The following is a 25,669-nucleotide window of genomic DNA, read 5'->3' as shown; positions in this document are numbered from 1 at the left end:
TATCATTGATGTATGTAGTATGTAATATACACGGTAACTGATTAAATAACCGGAACCACGTGATTCACCGCTCCCGAAAAATTTTCTGGTTTTTTTTGTGGCTCCGACTAAATATGCACTCGGCTTGATAAAAAAATTTCCTCTCTCCCCCACCATCCCTCTTCCCATCCCTCCCTCAAAATCACATATACAATTTCATAATGGCCGATTCTGAGGTTTACGACGGTGCCGTCGGCATCGATCTTGGTGCGCTTTAACTCTACTAAATTCGATCGCACAGTTGCTAATTGCATTTTTTACTATAGGCACTACCTACTCTTGCGTTGCCAACTACGAGGGCACCAATGTCGAGATCAGTACGCTTCCCCAAAAAATTCGATGTTTCTTTCTCAAATACTGACTATTTTGATCAGTTGCCAACGATCAGGGTAGCTACACCACCCCCTCCTTCGTCTCTTTCACCGACAAGGAGCGTCTCATTGGTGATGCCGCCAAGAACCAGGCCGCCATGAACCCTGCCAACACTGTCTTCGATATCAAGTGAGTACTCGAAAAAAAAAATTCAATTCTTGCGCAGTTTATCAATTCGAGATATGCGCATTCTCCACAATTAAAAAAAATTGGTTCTGACTCAATGCAATAGGCGTCTCATCGGTCGCCGCTTCGAGGACCCCATCGTCAAGAAGGATGTTGAGTCCTGGCCTTTCAAGGTCATCGACCAGGGTGGCAACCCCGTTGTCCAGGTCGAGTACCTTAACGAGACCAAGGTCTTCTCCCCCCAGGAGATCTCCTCCATGGTCCTCATGAAGGTATGGCAAAATATATATTTAATATTTAATATTTGTGGGATTTGTTTACTGACCAGTTGAAAACAGATGAAGGAGGTTGCTGAGATCAAGCTCGGCAAGAAGGTTGAGAAGGCTGTCATTACCGTGCCTGCCTACTTCAACGACAACCAGCGTCAGGCTACCAAGGATGCCGGTGCCATCGCTGGCCTCAACGTTCTCCGTATTATCAACGAGCCTACTGCTGCCGCTATCGCCTACGGTCTCGGTGCTGGCAAGTCTGAGAAGGAGCGCAACGTTCTCATCTACGATCTCGGTGGTGGTACCTTCGATGTGTCCCTGCTGAACATCCAGGGTGGTGTCTTCACTGTCAAGGCCACCGCTGGTGACACTCACCTTGGTGGTCAGGATTTCGATACTAACCTCCTTGATCACTTCAAGAAGGAGTTCCAGAAGAAGACTGGCAAGGATATCTCCGGTGATGCCCGTGCTCTCCGTCGTCTCCGCACTGCTTGCGAGCGTGCTAAGCGTACCCTGTCCAACGCTACCCAGACCACTGTCGAGATTGACTCTCTCTTCGACGGTGAGGACCTCAACTCCTCCATCACCCGTGCCCGTTTCGAGGACCTTAACGCCAAGGCTTTCTCTGGCACTCTTGACCCCGTCCAGCAGGTCCTTAAGGACTCTGGCATGCCTAAGAGCAAGGTTGACGAGATCGTCCTTGTTGGTGGTTCCACCCGTATTCCTCGCATCCAGAAGCTCCTGAGCGACTTCTTCGATGGCAAGAAGCTCGAGAAGGTAAGACATCACTACTTGATCTTAAGGTTTAGAAGCCCGTTACTTATCTTTTTCTTTTCATAGAGCATCAACCCCGATGAGGCTGTTGCCTACGGTGCTGCCGTCCAGGCCGGTATCCTCTCCGGCAAGGCTACCTCCGCCGAGACCGCTGACCTGCTCCTCCTCGATGTTGTTCCCCTTTCCCTTGGTGTTGCCATGGAGGGTAACATCTTCGCCCCCGTTGTCAACCGTGGCCAGACTGTCCCCACTATCAAGAAGCGCACCTTCACCACTGTTGTCGACAACCAGAGCACTGTCCAGTTCCCCGTCTACCAGGGTGAGCGTACCAACTGTGCTGACAACACCTCCCTCGGCGAGTTCACTCTTGCTCCCCTTCCTCCCATGCGCGCCGGTGAGGCCGCTCTCGAGTGTGTCTTCGAGGTTGATGTCAACGGTATCCTGAAGGTCACCGCCACTGAGAAGACCTCTGGCCGCACTGCCAACATCACCATCTCCAACGCTGTTGGCAAGCTCTCCAGCGCCGAGATCGACCAGATGGTTGACGATGCTGCCAAGTTCAAGACCTCCGATGAGGCCTTCACCAAGCGCTTCGAGTCTCGCCAGCAGCTCGAGTCTTACATCTCCCGTGTTGAGGAGATCGTCTCCGACCCCGGCATGTCCATGAAGCTCAAGCGCGGCAACAAGGAGCGCATTGAGTCCGCTCTCAGCGACGCCATGGCCCAGCTCGAGATTGAGGACTCCACCCCCGAGGACCTCAAGAAGAAGGAGCTTGCTCTCAAGCGTCTGATCACCAAGGCCATGGCCACACGGTAAATGCATACATGGGAAGACATGAACATAGACTTATGGCCAACGAATTTTTCTCTTTCCCGGGACTCTGCTTCTCAGGGAATCTGCACCATGTAGACCTTGGGCAGAGTTGGTCTCTGTCACGCTTTGTTTATGAAGCCGGGCAACTTGGGCGCAGTTTTCTTTACTTGAAAAGTACGATTTGTTTTGTTTTTTGTAGACGAAGTTCGCCATCTGCAATTTAATGACATTGTGATGATTTCCTCTCAATTGTAATTCTTTGGGAACACTTGGTAGTTCTATATTACTAAATGTATATGATTTTCCAAGAGTTTTTCGGTCGCGAGGCGGAAGGGCGGGTAAACTGAGAAATGTAACTACATGTACTTATGAAATACGCACCTCCGCTCTTGAGCTTTTTCCAACAATTGCTTTCCACCATGCAACGTATTATAACCCAATCTATTCGCTCCTTTAACCCTCGCATTGTTGCACACCCTCAAGGGATTCAAGCACTTCGACCCTTATGTCTCCTACCCCGAACCCAGGGCGCCGTTCCTCTGAACAGGCGTGAGTTTACCAATTCGCCTGCCCTATACAAGAAAAAGGAGAAGGCCAAGAAAGCTTCTGCTTCTGCTTCTGAGCCAGAGGAAAGCTCCAGCACTCCTTCCGAAGATCCCTTCGATCTCTCCCACCTACACAATGGCATTTCCACAGCTGTTGCCCGGTTGAAAGATGATCTGTCCAAGCTTCGCGCAGGAGGGCGGTTCAACACCGCAGTCCTAGAAAATCTGAGGGTTCATCTGAGCAAAGACAGCAAAGATTCCGTCAAATTGGGAGATCTGGCGCAAGTTGTGCCCAAGGGAGGACGCATGGTTACTCTTTTGGCGGCCGAAGAAGATGTAAGTCCATGATTCATCATACTTGACCGGTCTGGTTTTTTTTTTTTCTTTCTTTCTCTAATACATTTTGAGCAGCACTTGAAACCTCTTACTTCAGCGATTGTCTCCTCAAACCTCTCCTTGACTCCTCAGCCTGATCCTCACAACGCTCTCCAGCTCAACATTTCTATCCCACCACCCACAAAAGAATCCCGGGATAAGAGCGTTCAAGCTGCCAAGCAAGCATTCGAAAAGGCTGCCAGTTCAGTACGTGACTCTAGGGGTGCCATGCACAAACGTCTTCAGGATATGCAGAAGAAAAAACTAGCTCGCCCAGATGACGTGCGCAATGCTCACGATCTGATGGAGAAAGTTACTGAACAGGGCCAAAAGGAGGTGAAGGATGCCTTTGAAGCGGCTAGGAAGACATTGGAACAGGCATAAAAGCCTAATTGGCAAGCGAGGGGGAAATTATGAAGAAATTATAGCCTATAGCAACGAAGGTTTGTAAAATAAGACATTGTAAATCTAGGTACAGAGGCATAATCGGGGAAGATATGGGGAGAACATAAAAGGAAAATGAACCCGATCAACGAAACAAATATAATACAAATCACTTCTAGCACTAGTTCACATATCCTTAGGCGCTCTTGGTGTTGCGGCCAGCAGAGACAAGAGATTCAATCTTGGCCATGAACTGTGCGGTCTTGCCGGTTGTCTGGTAAGTGCCGTTGTTCCTGAGGTTCTTCGACACCTCTCCCAATACGGCATGTCCACCCTTCCCGACTTCAGACGTGGGGTAATTTCCCTGAACGAATGTTTTTATAAGAGTCTTAGTGCTTTCCGCGTCGATGGGGCTAAACTCGACATTCCGAGGCTCAACAAGGTCACCCTTGCGCTGTGAAATTCGATCAGCACGAAGCTGAGCCAGTCGCTTGATCTCTTCCATAGCCTCGGCCTTCTCGTTCTCGCTGCTGAACAGAACGTTCTGGCCCTTCCACATGCGCCTTCCAAGCTCGTAGGGTGGGATATAGCCATTGGGAACGCGGCCGCTCAGGCTGGAAAGCTTTTCATAGATGGCAGACGAGCGTGAGTTCACGTCTGTGGGGATTGAAGGCCAGGTCTCTTTCAAAGTAGAGTAATTGATCTCCTGGGGCTCGTAGCGGATGGGGGTTGGCCGGGACTTGATGATGTTCTCTTCAAGAATTTGGTCGATAGCTGCCCCTTCGGCATCTTCGCCATCGTCTTTCTCGGAAGTCTTTGCGTTCCTGCGCGGCAGGCCGGTTCGTTTACCCTTAGCGGCTTTGGCGTTGGGTTTGCCTTTTTGGGGTTGGTTGCCACTTCGAACGTTGCGTGATCTCGGGCTGCGGATAATCTTGGATTGCTCTCCACCGCTAGCTCGTGCAGCCGCAAAAGATCTAGCGTCAATCACTCGAGGAGGACGGGATTGATGCTGGTTGGTACGAGCTGGGGGCCCATTGGGGGTGCGAGCTGGAGGACCATTGGCGCTGCGAGCCGGGGGACCATTGGGGTTGCGAGCTGGGGGGGCATTGGGATCGCGAGGCTTGTAGGTCATAAAACTGCTCGATGAAGGGCGGGTAGTGGGTTTACGGTTGTCTAATGCGCGTGTGTTAGAATTCAAAACTCCCAGTAGCCCAAAGATTTGAGACGAAGTTGCGCAGCTGCATTTATCTTGCTCAATGCCTGCTTCCCTTGGATGTACCTACCAGATGGCTTGTCTTGACCTTCCTCGGCCACTGTACGGGTACAGGAGAACTGGCGAACAGGTGTAGAAAGACCGATTTTTGCCCGTTCGCATTGCAGCGAAATCTGCCTCAGCTGTGGTCGAAACATATTGTATTCTGAATGAACCAGGTCGTGTCCCTGGAACGTTTTGGTGAAGACACTTGATACTGGTCGACGCGGAAAGATTGAATGAAGAATTGCAGTCACGTGAGGCACCGCCTTCCTCTAGCCTCCGCTCTAGTAAACATAGCCATCGTCAACTTGAAAGTCTTCCTTTGTTCATCGAACCTTTTAGCTACCAAAATGCTTCGTCGAAAGCCAACAGCTATTGCTATTACTTCTGAGGATATTGCTGCCTTTGAAGAGGCCAGACTTCGCAAACTTTCTGAAGAAAACAAACACCCAGAACACGCAAAGGCAACATCCAATACCAAACTTGACCCTAGCGATGAGTTGAAACCACTTCCCGGTGACAAGGCTAGAATTATTCGAACCCGGGAAGAAAGAATAGGCGTTAGTCGACGTGGTTGACTGTCTATGCTGCGACCTCGAGCCCCCAGACCACCATCGCATATTGGAATGACTAGTTCCACACCGCGACACTTCAACCTGAGGTACATGACCCAATTGTGATATCCTCGCATGTGTTTCTTAACCCTTGAATCGCTTGTATCTTTTCTTTGGGTCACATAATTCAGCATTAACAAGAAACAAACAATGCAGGATCTTTGGCGTTGAAACATGACACCCGTCCCATACATTATACACCATCTTCCTCGTATGACAGCGAGCGATTGAGCAATCATAGAGCGTGGTGCTTTTTAAGCACCAGGTGTCAAGGGATTGATAGGACATGGGGTTTCCTCTGCCAATATCCTAGCATACGCCACCATTTCTCCTATAGTGACCCATTGGCAGGACGTTCATTCAAGACCGGAGAAGCGAAATGGCACGTTGGAATATTTCCTGACAAAATAGAAAACAATGTACACTACTTTGTTAATCTTGTGATCTATCGGGCATCTTGACAAGGACTGGTGCTCAAAGCGACTTCCCTCTTTTTTCATATTTCGAGATTTGTTTGTTCTAACCAAATTCTGTAGCTAAAGCAACCAAGATAATGAAGAACGAGGACAAACTGGGAATCCTTTCAGTATAGAATAAGTACCGTTTTACCGCTGCTCTGCCGAATAACCTGAATAGTGTCTTTTCCAAAAGCCATCAATTATTCTCTAGATTCAGTCTACCAAAGAGACCAAGTAAAGCAAGCTCATGATATACAGCAGGATTCATGCATCAACAATCCCAGCCCGGCTGGTCAAAGATGTCATGATGGTTGGACATCTCTATCCTCAAACTTTGCCTCGTTAAGCCATGCTTATGTCCTCTAGCGCTTGTAGTGTAAAAAGAAAAACAAGGAAAATATTGCACAAAAGAAAGAAAACAGGGAATATAGAGTAACAGTGTCAAGGGTAGAGTTCAGAATTCAGAATCCAGTTTCCTGGGGTAATTCGACAAGAACCACTATGGCAAAAAGAGAAGGACTGAATGAGAGAGAATCCAGGTCGTAGATGACTTGGGTATTTGTACTTCTCATCTTGGGCGTTTAGACATATTGTCGGGGTTAGCATCGACTGGGTAGTTCCATCGCCGTTTCAGCCCTTGTGGATCATACACACTAGCAACACTTTGCTGCCAGTCTCGTGCCGAAAACACAACTGCCGGTGCTTGGAACTGCGGAGGGGAGAGAGACTGGGTAGAAGTGACAGAGGGCACTTTGTTGGGCGTCTCGTACTGGATGGGGTATTGTTGGGGATTCATAACGTTTTGTACACCTGGTACTGAATTGTTTATAGGCATCGGTGGGGAGTTTGCGCTGACAGTAGAGGGGTTCACAGAGAAAGCCATGTCCCATTGACTAGAGCAAAATGTTAGTAAGGATTCAATCGAGCGTCGAGTCATTGGGGGAAGTGAATCATGTACGTACGTGATGATTCGGGTCGGGTCCCATTGGGTTTCATCGACTGAAGGGGTATCCAGCGGATGGGTTGTTGGAGGCTGATGGGCAACCATTCCGAGAGATTGTACCTGGGATGATGTATCGGACTTCGTATCTTCAGCACCAGTCGAAATCGGTGGGGTCACTTGATTGTAACGCACTCTGGATTGTACTTGATTCAAGTGTGGATGGTATTGCGCATCCATAGGTGGACTAGGATGATAGGGCTCCGAGGGACTCCCGTATGGGAAGCTGGACTTCAACTCGAAAGGATGATTCATGTCGGCAGAGAAAGCCAGTCTTAATGAATCGATCTGAGCTTGAATCTCGGGCATGGGCCAGGCGGTGGAGCATGTCTCGAGAATTCTCATATGGCGAGTGAAGAATTCACGGGCATCTGAATTGAACTCAGGGTCGGGGGAGGTGATTGCAATCTGCTCGTATTAGAATGAATGGCCTTGCTACTAAAAACTCCCACAAGTTGTGAATGCTTACCAGGTGCAGCATCGTACAAGTTAGGATGCAATATATGGCAAAATTGATGCCTCTTTGCATGTAAAGTAGTCCAGGTAGCCCAAACCTTTGCAAGATGCCTTCTTGTAGTCGACAAAGGCTTTTTGCCGAGGAGTAGCACAGTGACATATGGATCTTCCATTCACCACCGGCTGCAAAAGATTGAGATGCAAAAAGTTGAGGGCGATGCAACATAATAATGGCAAGGTGACAATGGGAATGCATATTGCCCACGAAATGAGATGGAAGCCACGGCGGAGAGCCATCGGCAGGATAATTGACCTGTAGGTCTGGAGGAAGGTTGCGAAGCCAATCTGCGAAAAGCGGGTTGCTTTGCACAAATCGGGCATCTGCGCCCCAGTCCTTTTGCTTCTTGACTTTGTGATAGATATCTGCAATGATGCGGATGTGATGTGCGTTGCGAACGAAATAAGCATATTGTCTTGAGCGGTCCATCTCGTAATGATCGAGACCTCTGATATCTAGCGTCGGGCGCATGTCCACTGTTTCAGGGTCGACTCCGTAATCCGAACGGCCTACTTTGATTAGAAGCTGGTTTATTTTAATAAATGATGGGACGGAATACACTTACCTTGCGGCCCACCAATCATCACCTCAAGTACCAAGAGAGTCTGCCACACTCTGGTATGCACCAAGCATTCAATTGGACTGAGTCCGCATGGTTTGCCTTCAGCGTGACTACTATAATGTTCATGGATGTCCAAATCCTTCGCCATTGAGATAATAGTCTTGACAGTCTGCCAGGACCGATAATAGTACCCTTTCTTCGGCAAAGATTCCCTTGCTTTTAGTAGCAGAATTAATGCTTGGATGGTACTTAAACGTGGTACATCCATAAAGCTAGTCTCGTGCCCTAGGAGATGTCAGCTTTTGAAGATGGCTGGACGAATGTTCAGTATAGACTCACTGTTGGCCAAGGCAAGCCACTGAGCGCCTTCTGAAGGCTCATCGGATAAACGGCCCGCGCAGGCAAAAAGCGCCTCGAGAAGAAGGGGAGAGATAGAACGGCGATCGTGCTGCCATTGATAGTACAGATGGGCACGGGATATGACAGGAACGTAGGGGTGTATCTGATCGAAGTAGATCTTGAAATAAGCCATTACGTCGTCTTCGGCAGGCATGAGTTCAGGGGGGATTCGAATTTTCACGCCCGATCCAGTTCTGAGAGGTGGAAGTTGCTCTTCAACATCGTCCTGGACAGGGGCATCGGGCTCAATTCGATCTGTGCGTTGCCTTCTAATGTATGGGGCTATCAAAAGGGGATTAAGTGTCAGCTATTAGTCGCGGGAAAATCAGTGGAAGGACAATGTGCCATACCGATCCCACTCTCGTCAATCTTCAACTCCCCAAGTACATCACTAAGGTTGTCTGCATGGTCGTTATCAACGTACACATTCCGATCCGATGATCCCATAGATGGGGTTTGCGACCCAGGAAACATTTGAGGCTGTTGGAAATTTTGGGGTGGCATTGCCATTTGTGGTGGCCGAAGATCGTTGTAGATGCTGGGTTGAGCCTGAGGAGGGACGAATTGCGAATACATGTTCATTTGATCATACGAGGGGATAGTGTTCATGGCGGGTTGACTAGTGTCCCTGAAAACCGGGGGAACTGGAAATGTATGGGAGCCCTCAGCTGCATTAGAGGGTCCTCCGGTCTCTAGAGTAGACTCGCCCTGGCCATCAGGGAGAAAGTCCCCATCTTGCCCGATGGCCGGAGGGACACAGACCAGCTTTAGACGAGTGCATGCAGAACAAGGCCAGGTATTAGTCGTGGCTGCGTCACACTTGATTTTTCTCTTCCGACAACCATTACAGGCTCGCATCACTAAACATCAGGCTCATCAGCATTTGGTGTTGACTTGTGATGGACGATGTTCCTACCCTTCAGCCTCTTATGCCGGTTATGCTCGTCAACGAATACATAGTCTACATCGATGAATGCGATTAGTTGTCAATGTAACATGCAAGGAATATAAAGTGCTCAAGGTACATACTTTTTTGGCCTTCTCTCGGGGGGCCCCCTGGGGGCGCAAATGAGTAACCCTGCATGCTTGCCCGTTTGATAACAAATGGCGGGGTTGAAAAATGGCGTAAAGTGCGACAGTAGAGATAACTCAAGCCGGTATCGAAACTATCAGGGTATCAAGAAGGGGAAAAAAAAGTCTGTGCTGAGTTCTATCCACAAGGACCTGCCTCGGGAAATTGAAGGACGTTTGTTGATGTGTGAGGGAGAAGGCAGAGTTTGAATCTCGCTCCGCGAGATGGGGAATGAGGGTTTTGTCGCGAGTGATCCAACTGCGCCGAGAGAGGATAAAGCTAAACGAAGAGCAAAGGCAAGATCGCGGGATGCCGGAGTCCGGAGGAATCAAGGCCCAAGCGGATTACTCAGGACAGACAACGGTTATAGTTGCAAATTGCAGCAAGCCCTGGAGACGCTGTTCAATGACAGATTCCAGGTTGCCTAAAGGCTGCGACCGACTTGCCGAGGCTCCGCAGAAAATTGACCGGGAGAAGTCGCAAAAGTCCCAAGGCGTGCAGGTATTTTGCGGTGCTATTGTGGATTGGAAAGTTTGCGCTCTAAGCAAACCGAATGCAACGTCTATCAAGCGCGCAAGGCTGGACGCGGAAATAGAATCAGGTTGTCTTGGGACTCGAATGTATGTGGTAAATGAATAATTGATTGCTAGTAAGCGCAGGGCAAATTAGCGTCTTTCGCACACATATAACCCAGATCAAATAGGATCGCACGGAAGAACATCAAAATTTCGGCTTACAATTCGGGTAAGTAGAAGGGTTTCCGGTGCAAATCCATCGATATCAACGTCGCAAGGTACTCCACGTTCGAATCAATGGGCCTGGCGCATTGCATCTCAATTGGGAAGGAAGATGTGGAAGGAGCGCGGAGCATTAGGAAGAGGAACTCAGGTCCACAAGTGGAGACATAGAGATATAGGCGAAAAGGCTCTAATATGCCAAAAATCTCCGGTGAAGAAAGAGGGGGAAATTAGAGCTTGTGTGAGAAAGAGGGAGAGAGAAGATCAAAAGCTGAGGGGTGAGAGGTACCGCGGGTTGCCAAGTGTGGGAGAGGATCCAATAGCGCCCGCCGTTGTGGATTTTCCCAGGGTGGAGGGGCGATCTGGATGGTGATTTTCCAAGTAGATTATGGTACTTATAAGATTATATTGACCTCAGGGATAATTTTGATATTTGATTTATACTAGAAGCAGGGAATTATTCTTGATTTTCTTGTACAAGATACCACGTACATATAACATATACTGGTATATATATTGGTGAATAAGGGGTGAGAGCGTCTCCACTTAGGTATGATACTGTTACCTTGGTGAATCAGTATCCCTGCGAGTGATACTAAGTACAATGATTAGAATTATGTACTCCGTACTCGTAAAGGTATCTACATATGTATAAAGGGAAATGTAAGTACATTTCACCTGTGCATGATGTGATAGACATAGAAAAAGCAAATAAGCTATCAGAAAATAAACAAAAATAAGGCTCCAAATCTGAAACAGGAAAAGACACGTTCTACAAAATCTTGAAAAAATCAGGACAAAATTGCCGGGGACACTTCGGACAAAAGTGATTTTAAAGCATTCGGCTTGTCGATCATCCCGAGTGGCTGGGATTGTCAGGCTATATAGGAACTTTAGCACTATTATTAGGGATTCAACACTATTCTATTAATACCTAAACATAAGCATAATCTAGAATTCTATAATTACTCTAGAACTCCAAGGAATTTCCATATTAAAACCTGTAGAGAGAAAAAAAAAAAGTACTTTCTTTTTTTATAGTTACGGACTGTTGCCGAGGACTCGCACGTGAACCTGATAAACTGATAAACGTTATCGGCAATTTCTACCCCCCCCCCCCCCCATCTAACCTATTACTCCGTACCTTTAACCACACTTGACCTCTCTCTATCCCCCTGATCCTTGTACCCCCTCTTTCATCATGGCGGAAATACAAAATTCAAACCCCACGATCATCAATGCAGCTGATCTCCCCACGCGGCTGCGACCCACCGCCACTCGAAAGTCCGAATATGGTGGTATCTTCACGTCGGCCCTGCCCCTCGCCCCAGTAGACTTTGAGAGTGCTCTGTCATCTGATTCGGAGGATGACAACCTGATGGAGGAGCCTATTGATGAACAGGAAATATATGGTAAGACTCTCTCTCTCTCTCGGATACATATGTCCCCGGAGATCATTGCTTAGCTCAATCCACTAAAACGATTAGATCTCATCTCCTCAATCTCCGACCCGGAACACCCCATCTCGCTTGGTGAATTGGCCGTGGTCTCTCTCCCAGATATTGCCATTAAGCCAACCCTCCCGGATGTCCTGGATTCGCCTCTTCAAACCGTCACCGTGCTTATCACCCCCACGATCACTCACTGCAGTCTGGCAACCGTCATCGGTCTTGGCGTTCGTGTTCGTCTGGAACAGTCTCTCCCATCACGATTCAGAATGGATGTGCGTATTAAAGAAGGTACACACAGCACCGGAGATGAAGTCAACAAGCAGCTCGCCGACAAGGAGCGGGTTGCTGCGGCCTTGGAGAATGGTGCGTTAATGGGGGTCATTGCCAAAATGATGGAGACTTGCCACTAAAACTTTAAAAAAATCCCCTTTGTACTATAAGCTGGGTCTGGTTGCATTGGTGATGCAAATAACGACCTATCACCGGCAAAATAGACTAGGCCCTCTTGTGTGACGACCGCCTACGACGAATGACTAGATCTTGAATGACTCGCATTGGAATGAGTATTAGAAGTAAATATGAACTTTACTACCACTCTAACACTGTTGACACCGGATTAAAAGACTCCCTTCCTCCGTAGCCAATCCTATTTTGGGTAATAAAAAAAAAAAGAGATCATGAATCTAGCACACCACTTTCCTTCAATCCCTTCCAAAGCTCTGGCTCCAAGAACTTGCTCACAGTGACATCTTCGGCCAGACCCTTGCGCCTCCGTGTCTTCAAGACAAAGTCCCAAGCAGTGGCCATGGCAGGGGCCATCTCCAAGGGCTTGAGTTTGATATCACGGTCCAGTGGATCACCAGGAACCACACTCCACTTATCGAACGCAAGGTTTACCATAGCTTGACCTTGGGTGTGAATTCGGAGATCGGTCTCAAATCCGAATGAGTCAATCACTGGGATCAAGCCACGTACGGAGTAAAGAGGTGTGCCCGCGATGGGGCCGTCTGACAAGACGTGACCCCTTCGGCGGGACAAGACTGTGTACACAGAAGCCACTGCGTCTGCAGGTCCTGTCATTGTGCAAGAATAGATCGGCTCCATAAGACGGGGAGACGCCATGAGGAAGGAGGAGTAGACAGCACGGCGGGCTGTGGGAATAATCTGGCCTCCACCGCGGTAGATAGCCTGATCAGCCAGGGACACATCCGTAAGCCTGAACTTTGTGTTTCGAATGGCTGAACTTCAATTAGTGTCACATTCATCATTTGCGCCGAGACTGCAAGATCATTGGCGAGTGAGAGGGGGAAATCAAAACTTACGTTCTTCACAAAGAGGGCCTTCCCGTGTACCCCAGCTGAATCCTTGAGTGATAGAGTCTCTGACGGTACCAAGAAGTTTCTTATCCACTTGAGAGGGTAAAGTGTCGTCTTGGAGAATATTGGGACCCATTTCATCGGGCCCAAACGCCCAGATGCTTCGGGCTGCAAGCTTATCCCAATCATAATTGTCCTCGAAGTATCGAGCAACCTTCCGAATAGGGTCCTTGATATTAACCTTGCCACTCTCAATATCCTCTGCAATCCCATCATCTAATGGCTCCGCAATCATTGTGATTTTATTCTTCTTATTCGGAGTGATCGAGTAACACATGATGGCTGAGGTTTCCACCACGGTCTCACAGAAGCGTGTAACGGGGTCGGAGACCTTGATCTCCATCTCCGAATAAAGTTTCCGGAGATCATGGAGCACACAGTCCATGTAAAGCTCGCCGGTTCCTAGAACCACATGCTCGCCAGACTCCTCAACTTTGGTTGAGATGAGGGGGTAGCTCTTGTTGATTTTCCGCAATCCATCCAACATCTTGGGAAGTTCTGATGGGTTGACCGGCTCCACAGCGACCTTAAAAACTGATTCAGTCATGTGCCGAATCGGGCGGAAGATGTACGCCTCCTCGTCATCTTCGAGCTTCAGGGGCACTAGTGTCGCGGTCTTGACAATAGAGTTATCGACGCCACCCAAAAGAACCCAGTTTCCGGCGGGGACACCGTTGGTCGGGATGTTGTAACGCGTTTCCGCAATCCACGTGTCGGAGATGGTTGCTACCACCATGTCTTCCTCGTCTTCTGGGGTGTAACCTTCGCCGAGGACACGGACCTGCTGACCAGGCCGCGCTGTGCCGCTCATAATTCTTCCAAATGAGTAGAAACTTCCAGCATCGGTACTGCTGAAGAGTTTTGTGACATGGATAACCAGAGGTCCGTCTTGGTTACAAGCGACCATCGAGGCCCCAACCTTGGTATCCACAGGCCCAGTGTAGTATCGCTCCAATGCTCTCTGGGCACCTTCCACCGGGGAAGGAACGTGCTGAACAACCATGTCCACAAAGCCAGTGGCGGGTCCAAAGAATTTCTCGCAGACCAGACTGAGCAGCTCCTTGGCATCGGTCTTGAGCTGAGATGGCTTCAAATTGACGCCGACGCTAGCCAGAGTCTGTTTCAAATCCTCAGGACTCTCGCTTAGTGTGTGAGAGTAGAGCTTGTAGATCGGCTCTAAGACAAACTTGACGAATGACCGCTTTGCGTTCTCCTCTATTCCTTTGCGAGTGAACTTTCGGCTCTGGGGATTGTAGAAGATGTCACCCCAAAGTCGCGCAGCAAATTGTGTCGAGTCCAAGCTCGGGTAGGTGTCTGCGTACATCCGGGCAAATGACTGCAATGTAAAGCACCAGTTCATTGAGCTTGATGCGAATCCAACATTGCCCTTCTCGGGGCTCAGTCGTCGTCGCTCGCCTTGCCCTGGCAAAATGTTTTCAATGATTGTATTAACTTCTTCAATCACATGTTTCAATTTGAAATAAGCATCATTGGGAGGAAGTTTGAGCTCAAGAATGAGTCGATCCATCTTGTTGACTATCAAGGTCAATGGGAGATCTTCCAATACTGCATGCTTGATAATTTGCTCAGTGTTCGCTTGAACACCTTCAACAACATCCACAACCAGTACCACGCCATCAGCTAGGCGGATAGAGGCAGCCACCTCGTCGACAAAATTCACATGCCCGGGGGGTATCAAGGAGGTTGAGCAGGTGAGATTTGCCTTTGGTGTTCGGGAGAACGAGACTCATCGGTGCTGACTTGATTGAGAGACCACGCTCTCTCTCTAGGAAATGGACATCGGTGTATCGCAGTTGTTCTTCTCTCTTCCGTCCTGTGCGCTTCTCCAGCCGCTCTGTTAGGTCGTGAGTCTGTTTGACCAGCATATCCATAAAAGCAGTCTTTCCATGGTGCAGGTGACCAACAATTGCAACGTTCCTGGTCTGTGCTGGGAAGTTCAAAAGATCGGACATGAACTCTCTCTCGAAGTGTACGGGTGGGAGTTCGGTCTCTGAGATCGCAAATTTCTTCTGCTGGACAGGAGCAATAATGGGTTCTGATAATGGCTGGGCATCTTCCTCCTGGACCATGGTTTCGACATCCTCGCCGTACACTTGCTGTGCGCTGGGGTAGTATTGTTTGTCTTCGTGCAATATGACCGCATTCGAAGGACCCTCTGCAGAGGAAGATGCGAAATTAGCGAGATTGCAAACCGCGCGCGGATAAAACGTGGCAACATACCATCGATTTCCATCAGTTGTTGATCATTAACTTCCTCTTCTTCTTCATCATCGAAAGCCTCATCGAACTTGAAGGCTTGAGGCTGTACATCTTCATGATGCTCCTCGTCGGATTCTGCATCGCCGATGTAGTTACCGAACCTAGGCGCAATTAGCGAGGTCACATATTTAGAGTCAAAGAAACATACTCATCATAGAGGTCGTCCATAATGAATTGTGGAGAACGTGAATGTGTGAAGGGCAAAAAAAAGAGGGACCGTAGCTCCAGACGCGTGATGCCGGATAAGTTGAGGATCTCAACTTTCACTTGGTCCGTGCGTCCTCGGAGTACTCGTGCCTACACCGTACAGCTCCTCACTCCCCACCATACAATTTATTCTTATAGATCCCCCTCCCTCATTGATCTCCTTGATCTTTTCTCTACTTCTATAATTCTACCTTTCTTCTCTATTTCCACAACTTTTTTTTCTTCTTCCAAAATGTCTTCTCTTCCTGCCGTCTACATTGTTTCTACTGCCCGTACTCCCGTGGGCTCTTTCCTGGGGTGAGTATTCCCAAATTCTTCTCTCTTTTTTACCCCTGGATATTGATCTGACATTGGGTACTATAGCTCCCTGTCCAGCTTGACCGCTCCCCAGCTTGGTGCACATGCTATCAAGGGTATGGCATATTACCCAAACTATACCACCCATCTTCAATGCTAATAGTAATTTGCAGCGGCTGTCGAGCGTGCTGAGGGCATCAATGCCTCTGATGTCGAGGAGGTTTTCTTCGGCAACGTCCTGTCTGCCGGGTAAGTTGTCTTTGCTACATCTTATATTACAATTGAGATTGACTTGTTGTCGTTTAGTGTTGGACAGAACCCCGCCAGACAATGTGCCATCGGTGCTGGCCTTAGCGAATCTACCGTTTGCACCACTGTCAACAAGGTCTGCGCTTCTGGCCTGAAGGCCATCATTCTCGGTGCCCAGACTATCATGACCGGAAATGCCGATATTGTTGTCGCTGGTGGAACTGAGTCCATGTCGAACACCCCTCACTACCTGCAAACCTCTCGCACCGGTACCAAGTTTGGCAGCCAGACCATGGTTGACGGTATCCAGAAGGATGGTTTGACTGATGCCTACGGCAAGCAGGACCTCATGGGTGTTGCGGCCGAGGAGTGTGCCGAGGAGCACGGCTTCAGCCGTGCCCAGCAGGATGACTATGCTATCCGCAGCTACGAGAAGGCCCAGGCTGCCCAGAAGGCCGGTGCTTTCGATTACGAGATTGCCCCTATTGAGATCCCCGGCTTCCGTGGCAAGCCTGGTGTTGTTGTTTCCCAGGATGATGAGCCTAAGAACGTGAGTATCACCTGTTCTCTGTGTTAGATTACCTGTGACTTTGACTGACCATTCCTTGCGGTTTATAGCTCAACCCTGAGAAGCTCCGTGCCATGAAGCCCGCCTTCATCCCCGGCACTGGAACTGTGACCGCCCCTAACTCTTCGCCCCTGAACGACGGTTCCGCCGCCGTTGTCTTGGTTTCTGAGGCTAAGGTGAAGGAGCTCGGCCTCAAGCCCATTGCCAAGATTCTGGGCTGGGGTGATGCTGCGCACAAGCCCAGCAAGTTCACCACTGCCCCTGCTTTGGCTATCCCCAAGGCTCTCAAGCACGCTGGTGTGTCCCAGGACTCCATCGATGCCTTTGAGATTAACGAGGCCTTCAGTGTTGTGGCTCTTGCCAACCTGAAGCTTCTCAATCTCTCCGAGGACAAGGTTAACCTCCACGGTGGTGCGGTCGCCATTGGACACCCTCTCGGTGCTAGCGGTGCCCGTATTGTGTCCACCCTGATCGGTGTCTTGAAGACCAACGGCGGCAAGCTTGGCTGCGTCGGCATCTGTAACGGTGGTGGCGGTGCTAGCGCCCTGGTACTCGAGTCTCTTTAAAGAGTAAACTCTGTTAACGAAAAACGGAGATGTGAAACGACCTTTGATCTTTGCATATGAAATACCAAGTTCATTTTTGACAGGGAAGGTACTTGGTTGTTCTCTGCAAACATACCTCATCCCGCAGCGACAAAAATTTGCAGCATCAGTACCATTTTCTCGGTACCTAGAATAGATAATGAGATATCCTTGTGTGTTCGTATCCTGCTTTCCACTTGTAGCTTCTTGCTGGTCTTGGAGGAAGATGGAGTCGAGTTAGAGGGCCTATTCTAGCATTTCGACGCTAAAGCATTTAGTTCATATTATATTACTATTTTTATTTGACTCATTAGTTACGGGAATATTAGATAGTAGCAATACATTTTGATAAAGATGGTGCCAGAATATTCATAAAGCAATGACTGCCCAGGTAAGAAGGTTAATCTCGAAAGCCTACTATTGTCCATCTCTATACTAGTATGTAGGATCTCAGCCATGGTACCTAAAGCTGAAAAGGACGAGGAGAACATTGAGCAAGCTAAGACTACCTAGGATTGATTTAGAGAGAGGAATATGAAAGAATACTACCCGATATTGTAAGAGATACACTACCTTTCTGGATGCATTTAAAGGGGTTCTAATTTATGTAAACATGTACTATGTACAGTCCTCTAGGCCCCTTAAGCCTTAGTGCCCTGGACTGTGGCTTAGTTTCCATGAGGAACAATGTCATGACTGGACCTAATGTCAATATCATTAGGGGAGAACACAAGACGGGAATGAAGGAAGCGCGAAAGGCACATAGAAGACTGGAGGTTACGGGACCCATTGTCATTAGCGAGTATTGCTGGACAGGGGCTAATGTGACATTATTTTGGAGTCACCATTGGCTATGGATCTTCCATCAGTGCTAGGTCTGTGGTGAAACGGGATATACCAGCCTTGAGTGATCAGATCGGAAAAAAATGAATCAAGTGTGTTTTATGAGAATCCCCCGGGATATAGTATATATCCACAAATAAGAGATCCTGAGACCTAGGAACGAATGGAGTATCATTAATTTTGTATACATTTAGAAAAAGGAAAGATCGCTTACTTCGTTAATCTATCAGACATTATAACCGAAAAATACCAAACAATAATTAATGCTTTTAAGCAAAGGCTCCGACGAATGCCATGAGGAGAGCCCCGCAGGCAACAGACAAACAAGCCTCAACACGTCGTCTGCCCTTGAGAGTGTCATAACTCGACTCACTCAAGAAGTCCTCGGCGAGGAGTTCCACCAGTCCCGCGAAGAGCAAAAGACCGCTGCTAATGGCATTAGTGATGCCAACCATCAGCAGACCTGTTGCGCTGGCAGGATCGTAGAGATTGTGTAGAACCAAACCGATAGCCTGGCCAAGGGGAGTTGTCGTTCCATATGCCAGTGACATAAGCCATGGTTTCATGGAACTCGGAGGGAAGAGATCCGGTATGAGCGATGCAATCCGAGATCCCAGAGCGAAACCTTCAAAAGTCTGATGGAAACTGATTGCAATTAACAGGACGACAAATGAGGTGCCAGTCGCAACACTGAGCGCCATGCCGATGAAGATGCTGTGAAACAAAATGCCAGCTTCCAAGAGGAGGCATTGTAAAAGCTGACGCTGCGGATTCTGGATTGGCCCATCTGTTTCAATCTGGCTTTCGCTTACACGGGGTCGATGCCGGTGGACAGATTGTGAGTGCGCAGAATGAACTGCCTGCCCACTGATAAGTCCGGCGTCATCCATGTAGTCATCCAGTCCATCAAGGGCATCCTCGTCGTCCTCTTTATCCGGTGACGAAACTGCCAGATGAGGACGGTCCGATCCATGATCTGAGCCGGAAGCTCTCGTCGCCCGCAACTTGGAGCTGTGCGCTGTGCTTTCTAGGTTGATATTATCTGAAACCTGCCGAGCCTCTAGCCCCGAAAAATCGTCATCTGGATTCCCCGCATCCCTTATTGAGTCACGCCGAGCCACGCCAATGAGATTATCGTATTCGCTTCCGTGCACGTGCTTTGCGCCTTTCATCGCAAAGAACATTTCCACGATAACGACTGCAAAGACCGATATCATTGCAACAAACCCTGCCATAGCCCGATATGTTTGACTCCAAAACCGAGGAAGACATGGATCAGTCAGAGAGACGAATGCTGTGGGAAGCAGATGGACGAATGCTGTCGCAATTAATACACCCGTTCCAAAATGTCTTGATATGAAGAGGAATCGACGGGGAATCGGGAGACCAGGGAAACGGCGCGCCAAAACCGGAAAAGAACAAGCTATTGTAATTTCAACGTTAGCACTGGCCAACTTGAGAGATCCGAGAGAAGCCAGTGCATACCGAATGTACTCAGTCCAAGGATGAGGAACAGTGCCATAACATGTAACGGTGTGTTATAGGCCCCCCGCTGTTTGGAGCCGCAAGTCGGCGTATCTTCTGAAGCTCCATCTCGCCGAAGAAGCTCTGCTCGCAAGAGAGCATCGGGGATCTCTGAAATTGCGGAGAGGGCACGCTTCAAGTCTGCTCGGTACCTAGTTAAAAGCTGACGACGATTTATTTTTAAATATTGCTAACCTGAAGGTAAAACCTTTGCAGTCTGCCAGTCTTCGGCATTCTGCATTTTGTGTATGGTTTCAAATCTGTTGGAGGTGTAACATCCCCAGTTGGAATGAGGGGAATGATGGTAGGCCCGGTAACGTCAAGGATATAGTAGTCACTCAATTGGGTTCATACAAGGAAATTGCACCAAATGATAGATCAGCAAGGAAGTCAAATAACACAAACATGTATTCTTTAAAGAACAGAAAATACCGGACAAGGGTGGTTTGGGGACACGCGATAAAGTGAGTCTCGATTCCGGGCCCCTTCGCTTAGTCACACATGCTGGAGGCCCCAGAGGGATCCCACGTGGGCAATACTCGTCCTGGGATTTGTGACTTACTAACACTTTACTCTGTACCGAGTGGATAAAGTGATCTTAAACTTATTCAAGTCATATTATACATGGAATAAATATTGAAATTGGAATATTAGATACCTGTCCTCTCCCTGGTCTTTACTCTAGTCCAACCTTTGATACCATTAGGCGGGGGGTCGTCTTGGCTTTGAGTCCTCCTGGCGGTTTTTGAACTTGTAGTTCTGCTTTCTGTGCCCGCCGATCCAGATTGAAAGCTCGGGGAAATGGCCGTGGGGCTCTGCGGAACAGATGACCGGGACTCCATCGCATCATCCCATTCTTTTTCTTCCAGCAATTCCCATTCCGCACTGGCCATTTCGCCTTGAAAATTGGCCTTCAATTTATCTGCAATCTTGAGTGGGGTTGGGAGTTTCCATAGTCGCATGAATTCAACTCCTTCCGATGCTCCCAGGAAAGAATGTGCCGTGCCATGAGAATAGTGACCCAACATGGGAAAAGAAGTTGTCCGCTGAATGGTTGTTTTGGGCGAGTCTTTGGCAGATTTTATCTGGTTCTGCGTATCTCGGCCAGCGAAGGCTCGCATCAGAGTTGAAGGATGGGCTGGTGGAGCAACCAGCAGTTGCCACAAGCTCTTTCCAATATCGCAGACATCCTCCCAAGAGTCTGATGAGATGTTTATCCCTTGGGTTCGACATAACCATGCAACATTCCATGCTAGGAGAGAGGCACCTTCGAGAAAGTAGCCGTATGTTACGGGATCCTCCTTCGCTAACCGGGGTAAAGGTTTATCAATAAAGAGAGGCCGCGGGTGTGGTGTGTGGGTGCGCGGGTCCACCGTCCTGGATGCAGCTGGACTTGACGAAGACTGGTAATCAGCTCCATTGTGACCATCGCGCGAGCGATATGATGCCGAGGGATTATAGATCGTAGGCACAGGATAGTTTTTGTGGGGTAGTGTAATTTCGGCGGGAAGTCTCAAGGAGAGATAATGTGAGACAATGATCAGAAGATGAGCGATATTAGAAAAAGACGTGGATATCTGCTCTTGTGGAATCCCTGTATTTGCCCTGTTAGTATGCCACGGGATGAATAATTGCTTGGAAGCGGCGGTGTCAACTTGCCATTCAGATCCCTCAAGTCAACGATAACACCACCTCCAAGCACATATGTCTCCCGAGCTTGCCCCTTCTTCGTAGCCTTCCGCAGGCCATAGAGATTGGCGACTTCTCGACAAAGATAAATACGTGACTCCGCTGTCTTGCTATGGAGGGAGTGCCAAACGTGCTCCACCCGTTTGCTAGTATTTTGAACGCCCGCCAGTATTCCGGATTCCCGCTCTTCTAGTTGGAATTTGGCAGATTCAGCATCGGAGCGTCTACGTGCCAGGGCTTCTTTTTGCTTGGAAATATTCGCTTTCCTAGCTTCGATCTCCGATTTTAAAGCCTCAAGATGTTGTGAAATCGATTCTCTCTTTGCCAAAGACACTGCATGTTGAGTGCTTATCGTTTGGAGGACCCAGTGGGGAGAGCAAGCTTTGTCCGTATCGAGGAGATCTTGTCGGTGTGCGGAAGGTTGATCCCAGGAGCTACCACAGGTAACAGCAGTCTCAATTTGCTTTCCAAGGACTTCTTTCTCCAGAAGAACTTGAGTGCTCTCGATTCGTAGTTGATATAGCTGATTGCGGGCACACGTTGGGCAGTGGAAAGAAAGGCGGGAATGAGGGGCACGTGAGCATATAGAACAGCTCATGGCAGACAATTCAATTTTATTTTCAGCTGTTCTTTGAGAGCGTAAGGGTAATTTCCATGTTGCGTTGTGGGATAATTATGGGTGCTATTCGAGTCGCCGCCGAGAACCATATAGAGGGGTGAGAGGGTCATCAAAGAGATGCAAATCCCACATGACTCAAATAATATGTTGATATGAAGGATGTGACCTCAAGCCTAACATTTTAAGTTCGCATCACCTTTAGTTAATCTTTCTTCAGAGAAGGAAGAGAAGAAAAGACGGAATGATGTGCACATGCACTTGTCGACGTCACCTGACTCAGTTATCGCGAATCTTATCTTTTTGGATAAGAACATCCACCCGTGGACGAATCAAAACAAAAGTGACTCTAAGTTCTACTGAAACCATCATTGGTTTTGACATGATTTTGTTTTGACACACCGCCATATCAGTTAAGCCAATCTAATATGCCGTCGACACCGAAGAGGACCAGCAAAATTCCTCGACCGGGGGCAATATCACCCCGTGTCAGTCAAGGAAGCAAAAGCCCTCTAGGCAGTGGGAGCTTCCAAGAAAATAAAAGCCCTCAACCACCAGTCGAAACTCTTATACCTGCCCCTACTCACGATGAGTTTCCATTTGTCTCTGGGTTGACACAAGGGCTGGAGAATTGCGACTGGGAACAACTCCAAGGGAAATATGCCGATGCAATGGAGGAACATGGCCGAGTCGAAGAGAATCTTCGAATTGAAACAGCCAAGCTTCTTGAAGTAAGTTTTCGAAGCGCACTTTGATTGTAATTTTGTGCCTGAGCAACTGGTAGGTTTTCATGGCATGGTCTCAAACCACCGTTTCGCAAGATGAGAATAGGGCTTTGAAAAGGTTCGACCAATCCAGCTTTGGCCTAAGGTATCGATGAACGAATAATTAAACATGTACAGATTCAAGACCCAAATGCAGCACGTTCAAAATTCCGAAGTCAACGTGGAAAACAAGAAAAAGCATTGTAAGTCCCCTCTTGTCCTTTTGACTTGAAAACAAGGCCTGATCGCTCATCTGTTTCAAGATGCGGAAGTAGTAAAAGCTTTCCAAAATGCCCTTGCCTTGTTAAACGATCAAATGAAGATTTAAGCACATGACGGACACGACGTTTATGACAATTATGAGACTATGTTACTCTTCTACTTGAGAATCGATCTCCCAAAACAGGACTTGAATCGGTATGCAAAAAGCCATCTATTATGTATTTCCTCACTTATATGATGGCTTAAAAAAATCCCCCCTAAATGTACTACAAACAAAAGCAAAAACCCAATGAAATCCTTGGAGTTATTCAAATGGGATTGCTAGGGACGTCACAAATCATTATTGCAGGTAAAAAAATTTCGAAGTTAATCTCTGGTGGCTTCCGTCACTACAAGGCTCTAGCGTCTAGTCGCCATCGTTTGTAAGACCTTGGTGATTAGCCCTGGGAGCGTTCAGTCCGGGCAGCTCTCCCTGTGATATCTTGCCAGCTGGCATTGAAGCGTCTGCCGGTATTGGCCAATAAGCCTTCCTCCTCAGCTTCCTCTGCATCTTCATCGAGTTGCGCTTCGTCCAACTGGGGCGAACGGAAAAGGGAAGTAACAAATACAATCAAATACAAGCCTGTGGTATAGGTGTTAGGTCAATGTGAACGTGCAATTTTAGCCGGGAGGCAACGAGATTTAGTCTTACCTAGGAAGAAGAACTGGGCCCAAAAGAACACGACCCCAAAGAATGGGTAGTTCAGGGTGACCCGATTTAAGAACGTGCTCACGATACTGGGTGTACAGACTTGCTGCGCTGCAGGATTTTCTGCCAACTCTGAGCATGGCTTGATAAGTTCTTTAGTGTTTGAGCAATCTGGCTGCCCAGTGAAGGTTCCCGGAGCGCGATCACAGAATGTCTGCGGGCCGAATGTGGCATACTGGGGGGCGACTATCATCGAAATGGAATAATTCAGCGCTAAAATGATCAGCATCAACATGGCGGTGGCTAAGAGTAGGGCCTGGGGAGATGTGTGGCCGTTTCTGATTTGGAAAATCCTAATCCATAGGAAGCGGATTCCGACCACAGCAATTCCAACCACAGAACTGCAGAAAAACAGCAATACAAGTGCTGTAAATATAGCGTAGTCAATGGGAAAGAATCGGGCGGATTTAACAAGTGCCCAGTTGACAGGGTTAAAGATGTTGACATGTGCGAGGATGTATCCACAACGATGCTTGCAAATCGAGTTCTTTGCTTTGTCAATTGCCGTCAAGAGCATGGATACCCACGTGAGGAAAGCAATGCATAGCAGTAAGATGCCTCCCAGGAGTTTGAAGGGACGGAGCACTGCCCCGATTTTGTACCATGCCCTCATCAACCAGCTATGGCCTCCGCCTTGAGATTCCTCGGCTAGACGTTGGCGCCGAATCAGGGTCCTTTCTTCCCGCACCAGTGTATCAAGTTCTCGGCGGTCTTTGGAGGACAAAAGCCCGGGGTCTCCGGCACATCGTCCCTCGAGCTGACGTTGCCGCTCTTGATTTGTGTCAAGTTGTTGTGTAGTGCTCGCTTGCAAGGTAGCACTAGAGATTGATGGTGCAGTCTTGATCAAGCTGATTGGCAGCAAGGCCAGTCCCACGGAGGTGTATAAGACATAAAGACAGAGCCCAATTGTCATTAACAGACCAAGAGCAAAAGTGAGGGCACGCTCGCCATCTTTTCAAAGTTATGTCAGCTTCACGGTTCTATCCGACACTGGGCAGGATACTCGGATACTCACGGTTCTCAGTCAGTAAGCGCCTGAAGTAATCCAGATCCATGCCATTCTTTCCCTGTGACACTGGGACGAAGAATCCAACTAGGAACAGGATCACGACAACTGCAACGAATGAGAGTGTGTATTTGAGGGCACCCCAAAACCGTTGGCCCACAGTTTGCTCACCCGTCTCGGCCGCAACGTCATCGTATTCCTCGTACCAGAAATATGTGAAGGGAATGACCAGAAGACAGAGCAGGGCATCCAAGGAGTAGAGGAAATAATAGATTACGGTCAAAGAATAAGTGATTCTGTCCACCACATCCTGTGTTGCCCAGTCCTTTCGCTGGCCTAACTTGGACGACGTAGTCGATGATACCAAAGCGACATCGACAGGCAACAAAAGCACTGTTGCAAGAAGGCTCGTAATCGATACAATGCAAGTCAGAGTGACTGAAGGAGAACGGTCGCGGGGAGTTTGGTAGACATAGATAAACACCGACGCTACTGCTAGTAGAATAGCTACCACCACCCCATACAGAGCCCAGATGAGGGAAGTCTGAAGGAGTGCCATATCGAAGGATAGCGGTTCACACTGTGCAAATTTGTTGTGAGGTCTGCATCAACACTCGTAGTAAAAGAATGAAGGAATGATGCTAAGAATGAGACTTTAATAATGTCAAATCAAGAAAGACGATCTTCCCTAGCTAGCGATCGCCGGTGTCGTCATTGATTATTGACGCTAACCCATTTTAAGGCATATGCAACAAAAGGCGGTATAATTTATCGGGCAGAATATATTGGCCGCTCGATTCTGCCAGGCCAGTCAGCTGACCAGCTTCCATCTCCGCTTTGCTTCCGCTTCAAAGGAGCTACAAACTTGACTGCACAAGGCAGAGATCAATCTTGATCTTGATCTTGATCGCTTCTCCTGTTGATATTGAAATTTTTA

General features: G+C 48.3%; 12 protein-coding genes across 12 annotated transcripts; 6 read left to right on the top strand and 6 right to left on the bottom strand.

The window, feature by feature from the left end:
* Nucleotides 1-200: 200 nt before the first annotated feature.
* hscA (putative Hsp70 chaperone (HscA)) lies at nt 201-2,396 on the top strand (the record flags this gene model as incomplete). Its single annotated transcript, XM_057250260.1, has 6 exons — nt 201-246; nt 306-356; nt 414-540; nt 644-809; nt 876-1,583; nt 1,647-2,396. 6 exons carry the CDS (start codon nt 201-203, stop codon nt 2,394-2,396), a joined length of 1,848 nt encoding a protein of 615 aa, XP_057114692.1.
* Nucleotides 2,397-2,812: 416 nt separating this feature from the next.
* N7479_002562 (ribosome-recycling factor) lies at nt 2,813-3,697 on the top strand (the record flags this gene model as incomplete). The annotated part of the gene is made up of 2 exons (XM_057250259.1): nt 2,813-3,274; nt 3,350-3,697. The coding sequence occupies 2 exons, from the start codon at nt 2,813-2,815 to the stop codon at nt 3,695-3,697; spliced, it is 810 nt and encodes a 269-aa protein (XP_057114691.1).
* Nucleotides 3,698-3,893: 196 nt separating this feature from the next.
* On the bottom strand, nt 3,894-5,107 carry N7479_002561 (uncharacterized protein; the record flags this gene model as incomplete). The annotated part of the gene is made up of 2 exons (XM_057250258.1): nt 3,894-4,870; nt 4,981-5,107. 2 exons carry the CDS (start codon nt 5,105-5,107, stop codon nt 3,894-3,896), a joined length of 1,104 nt encoding a protein of 367 aa, XP_057114690.1.
* A 195-nt stretch (nt 5,108-5,302) lies between these two features.
* Nucleotides 5,303-5,530, top strand: N7479_002560 (CDC26 family anaphase-promoting complex subunit; the record flags this gene model as incomplete). Its single annotated transcript, XM_057250257.1, has 1 exon — nt 5,303-5,530. One exon carries the CDS (start codon nt 5,303-5,305, stop codon nt 5,528-5,530), a length of 228 nt encoding a protein of 75 aa, XP_057114689.1.
* Nucleotides 5,531-6,592: 1,062 nt separating this feature from the next.
* N7479_002559 (Zn(II)2Cys6 transcription factor) lies at nt 6,593-9,583 on the bottom strand (the record flags this gene model as incomplete). The annotated part of the gene is made up of 8 exons (XM_057250256.1): nt 6,593-6,917; nt 6,987-7,432; nt 7,494-8,047; nt 8,104-8,385; nt 8,440-8,781; nt 8,850-9,359; nt 9,416-9,460; nt 9,529-9,583. The coding sequence occupies 8 exons, from the start codon at nt 9,581-9,583 to the stop codon at nt 6,593-6,595; spliced, it is 2,559 nt and encodes an 852-aa protein (XP_057114688.1).
* A 1,926-nt stretch (nt 9,584-11,509) lies between these two features.
* Nucleotides 11,510-12,169, top strand: N7479_002558 (iron-sulfur cluster assembly protein CIA2; the record flags this gene model as incomplete). Its single annotated transcript, XM_057250255.1, has 2 exons — nt 11,510-11,720; nt 11,796-12,169. The coding sequence occupies 2 exons, from the start codon at nt 11,510-11,512 to the stop codon at nt 12,167-12,169; spliced, it is 585 nt and encodes a 194-aa protein (XP_057114687.1).
* A 265-nt stretch (nt 12,170-12,434) lies between these two features.
* On the bottom strand, nt 12,435-15,583 carry N7479_002557 (U5 snRNP component Snu114, putative; the record flags this gene model as incomplete). The annotated part of the gene is given in 5 exon segments (XM_057250254.1): nt 12,435-12,997; nt 13,082-14,858; nt 14,878-15,311; nt 15,377-15,516; nt 15,564-15,583. The coding sequence occupies 5 exon segments, from the start codon at nt 15,581-15,583 to the stop codon at nt 12,435-12,437; spliced, it is 2,934 nt and encodes a 977-aa protein (XP_057114686.1).
* Nucleotides 15,584-15,854: 271 nt separating this feature from the next.
* On the top strand, nt 15,855-17,302 carry erg10B (acetyl-CoA C-acetyltransferase; the record flags this gene model as incomplete). Its single annotated transcript, XM_057250253.1, has 5 exons — nt 15,855-15,919; nt 15,986-16,035; nt 16,093-16,168; nt 16,226-16,718; nt 16,787-17,302. The coding sequence occupies 5 exons, from the start codon at nt 15,855-15,857 to the stop codon at nt 17,300-17,302; spliced, it is 1,200 nt and encodes a 399-aa protein (XP_057114685.1).
* Nucleotides 17,303-18,432: 1,130 nt separating this feature from the next.
* Nucleotides 18,433-19,928, bottom strand: N7479_002555 (putative ZIP family zinc transporter; the record flags this gene model as incomplete). The annotated part of the gene is made up of 3 exons (XM_057250252.1): nt 18,433-19,586; nt 19,649-19,828; nt 19,883-19,928. The coding sequence occupies 3 exons, from the start codon at nt 19,926-19,928 to the stop codon at nt 18,433-18,435; spliced, it is 1,380 nt and encodes a 459-aa protein (XP_057114684.1).
* A 409-nt stretch (nt 19,929-20,337) lies between these two features.
* N7479_002554 (Atg14 domain-containing protein) lies at nt 20,338-21,974 on the bottom strand (the record flags this gene model as incomplete). The annotated part of the gene is made up of 2 exons (XM_057250251.1): nt 20,338-21,281; nt 21,347-21,974. The coding sequence occupies 2 exons, from the start codon at nt 21,972-21,974 to the stop codon at nt 20,338-20,340; spliced, it is 1,572 nt and encodes a 523-aa protein (XP_057114683.1).
* A 446-nt stretch (nt 21,975-22,420) lies between these two features.
* N7479_002553 (uncharacterized protein) lies at nt 22,421-22,872 on the top strand (the record flags this gene model as incomplete). The annotated part of the gene is made up of 2 exons (XM_057250250.1): nt 22,421-22,723; nt 22,777-22,872. 2 exons carry the CDS (start codon nt 22,421-22,423, stop codon nt 22,870-22,872), a joined length of 399 nt encoding a protein of 132 aa, XP_057114682.1.
* A 543-nt stretch (nt 22,873-23,415) lies between these two features.
* Nucleotides 23,416-25,291, bottom strand: N7479_002552 (uncharacterized protein; the record flags this gene model as incomplete). The annotated part of the gene is made up of 3 exons (XM_057250249.1): nt 23,416-23,600; nt 23,670-24,677; nt 24,742-25,291. 3 exons carry the CDS (start codon nt 25,289-25,291, stop codon nt 23,416-23,418), a joined length of 1,743 nt encoding a protein of 580 aa, XP_057114681.1.
* Between the last annotated feature and the right edge of the window lie 378 nt (nt 25,292-25,669).

This window comes from Penicillium vulpinum, assembly GCF_028829585.1.
Source record: "Penicillium vulpinum strain IBT 29486 chromosome Unknown utg000001l_segment0_segment0, whole genome shotgun sequence".
Lineage (NCBI taxonomy): Eukaryota > Fungi > Ascomycota > Eurotiomycetes > Eurotiales > Aspergillaceae > Penicillium > Penicillium vulpinum.
Note: the sequence above shows the minus strand (reverse complement) of the source record. Positions and strands in the feature narration are given on the sequence as shown.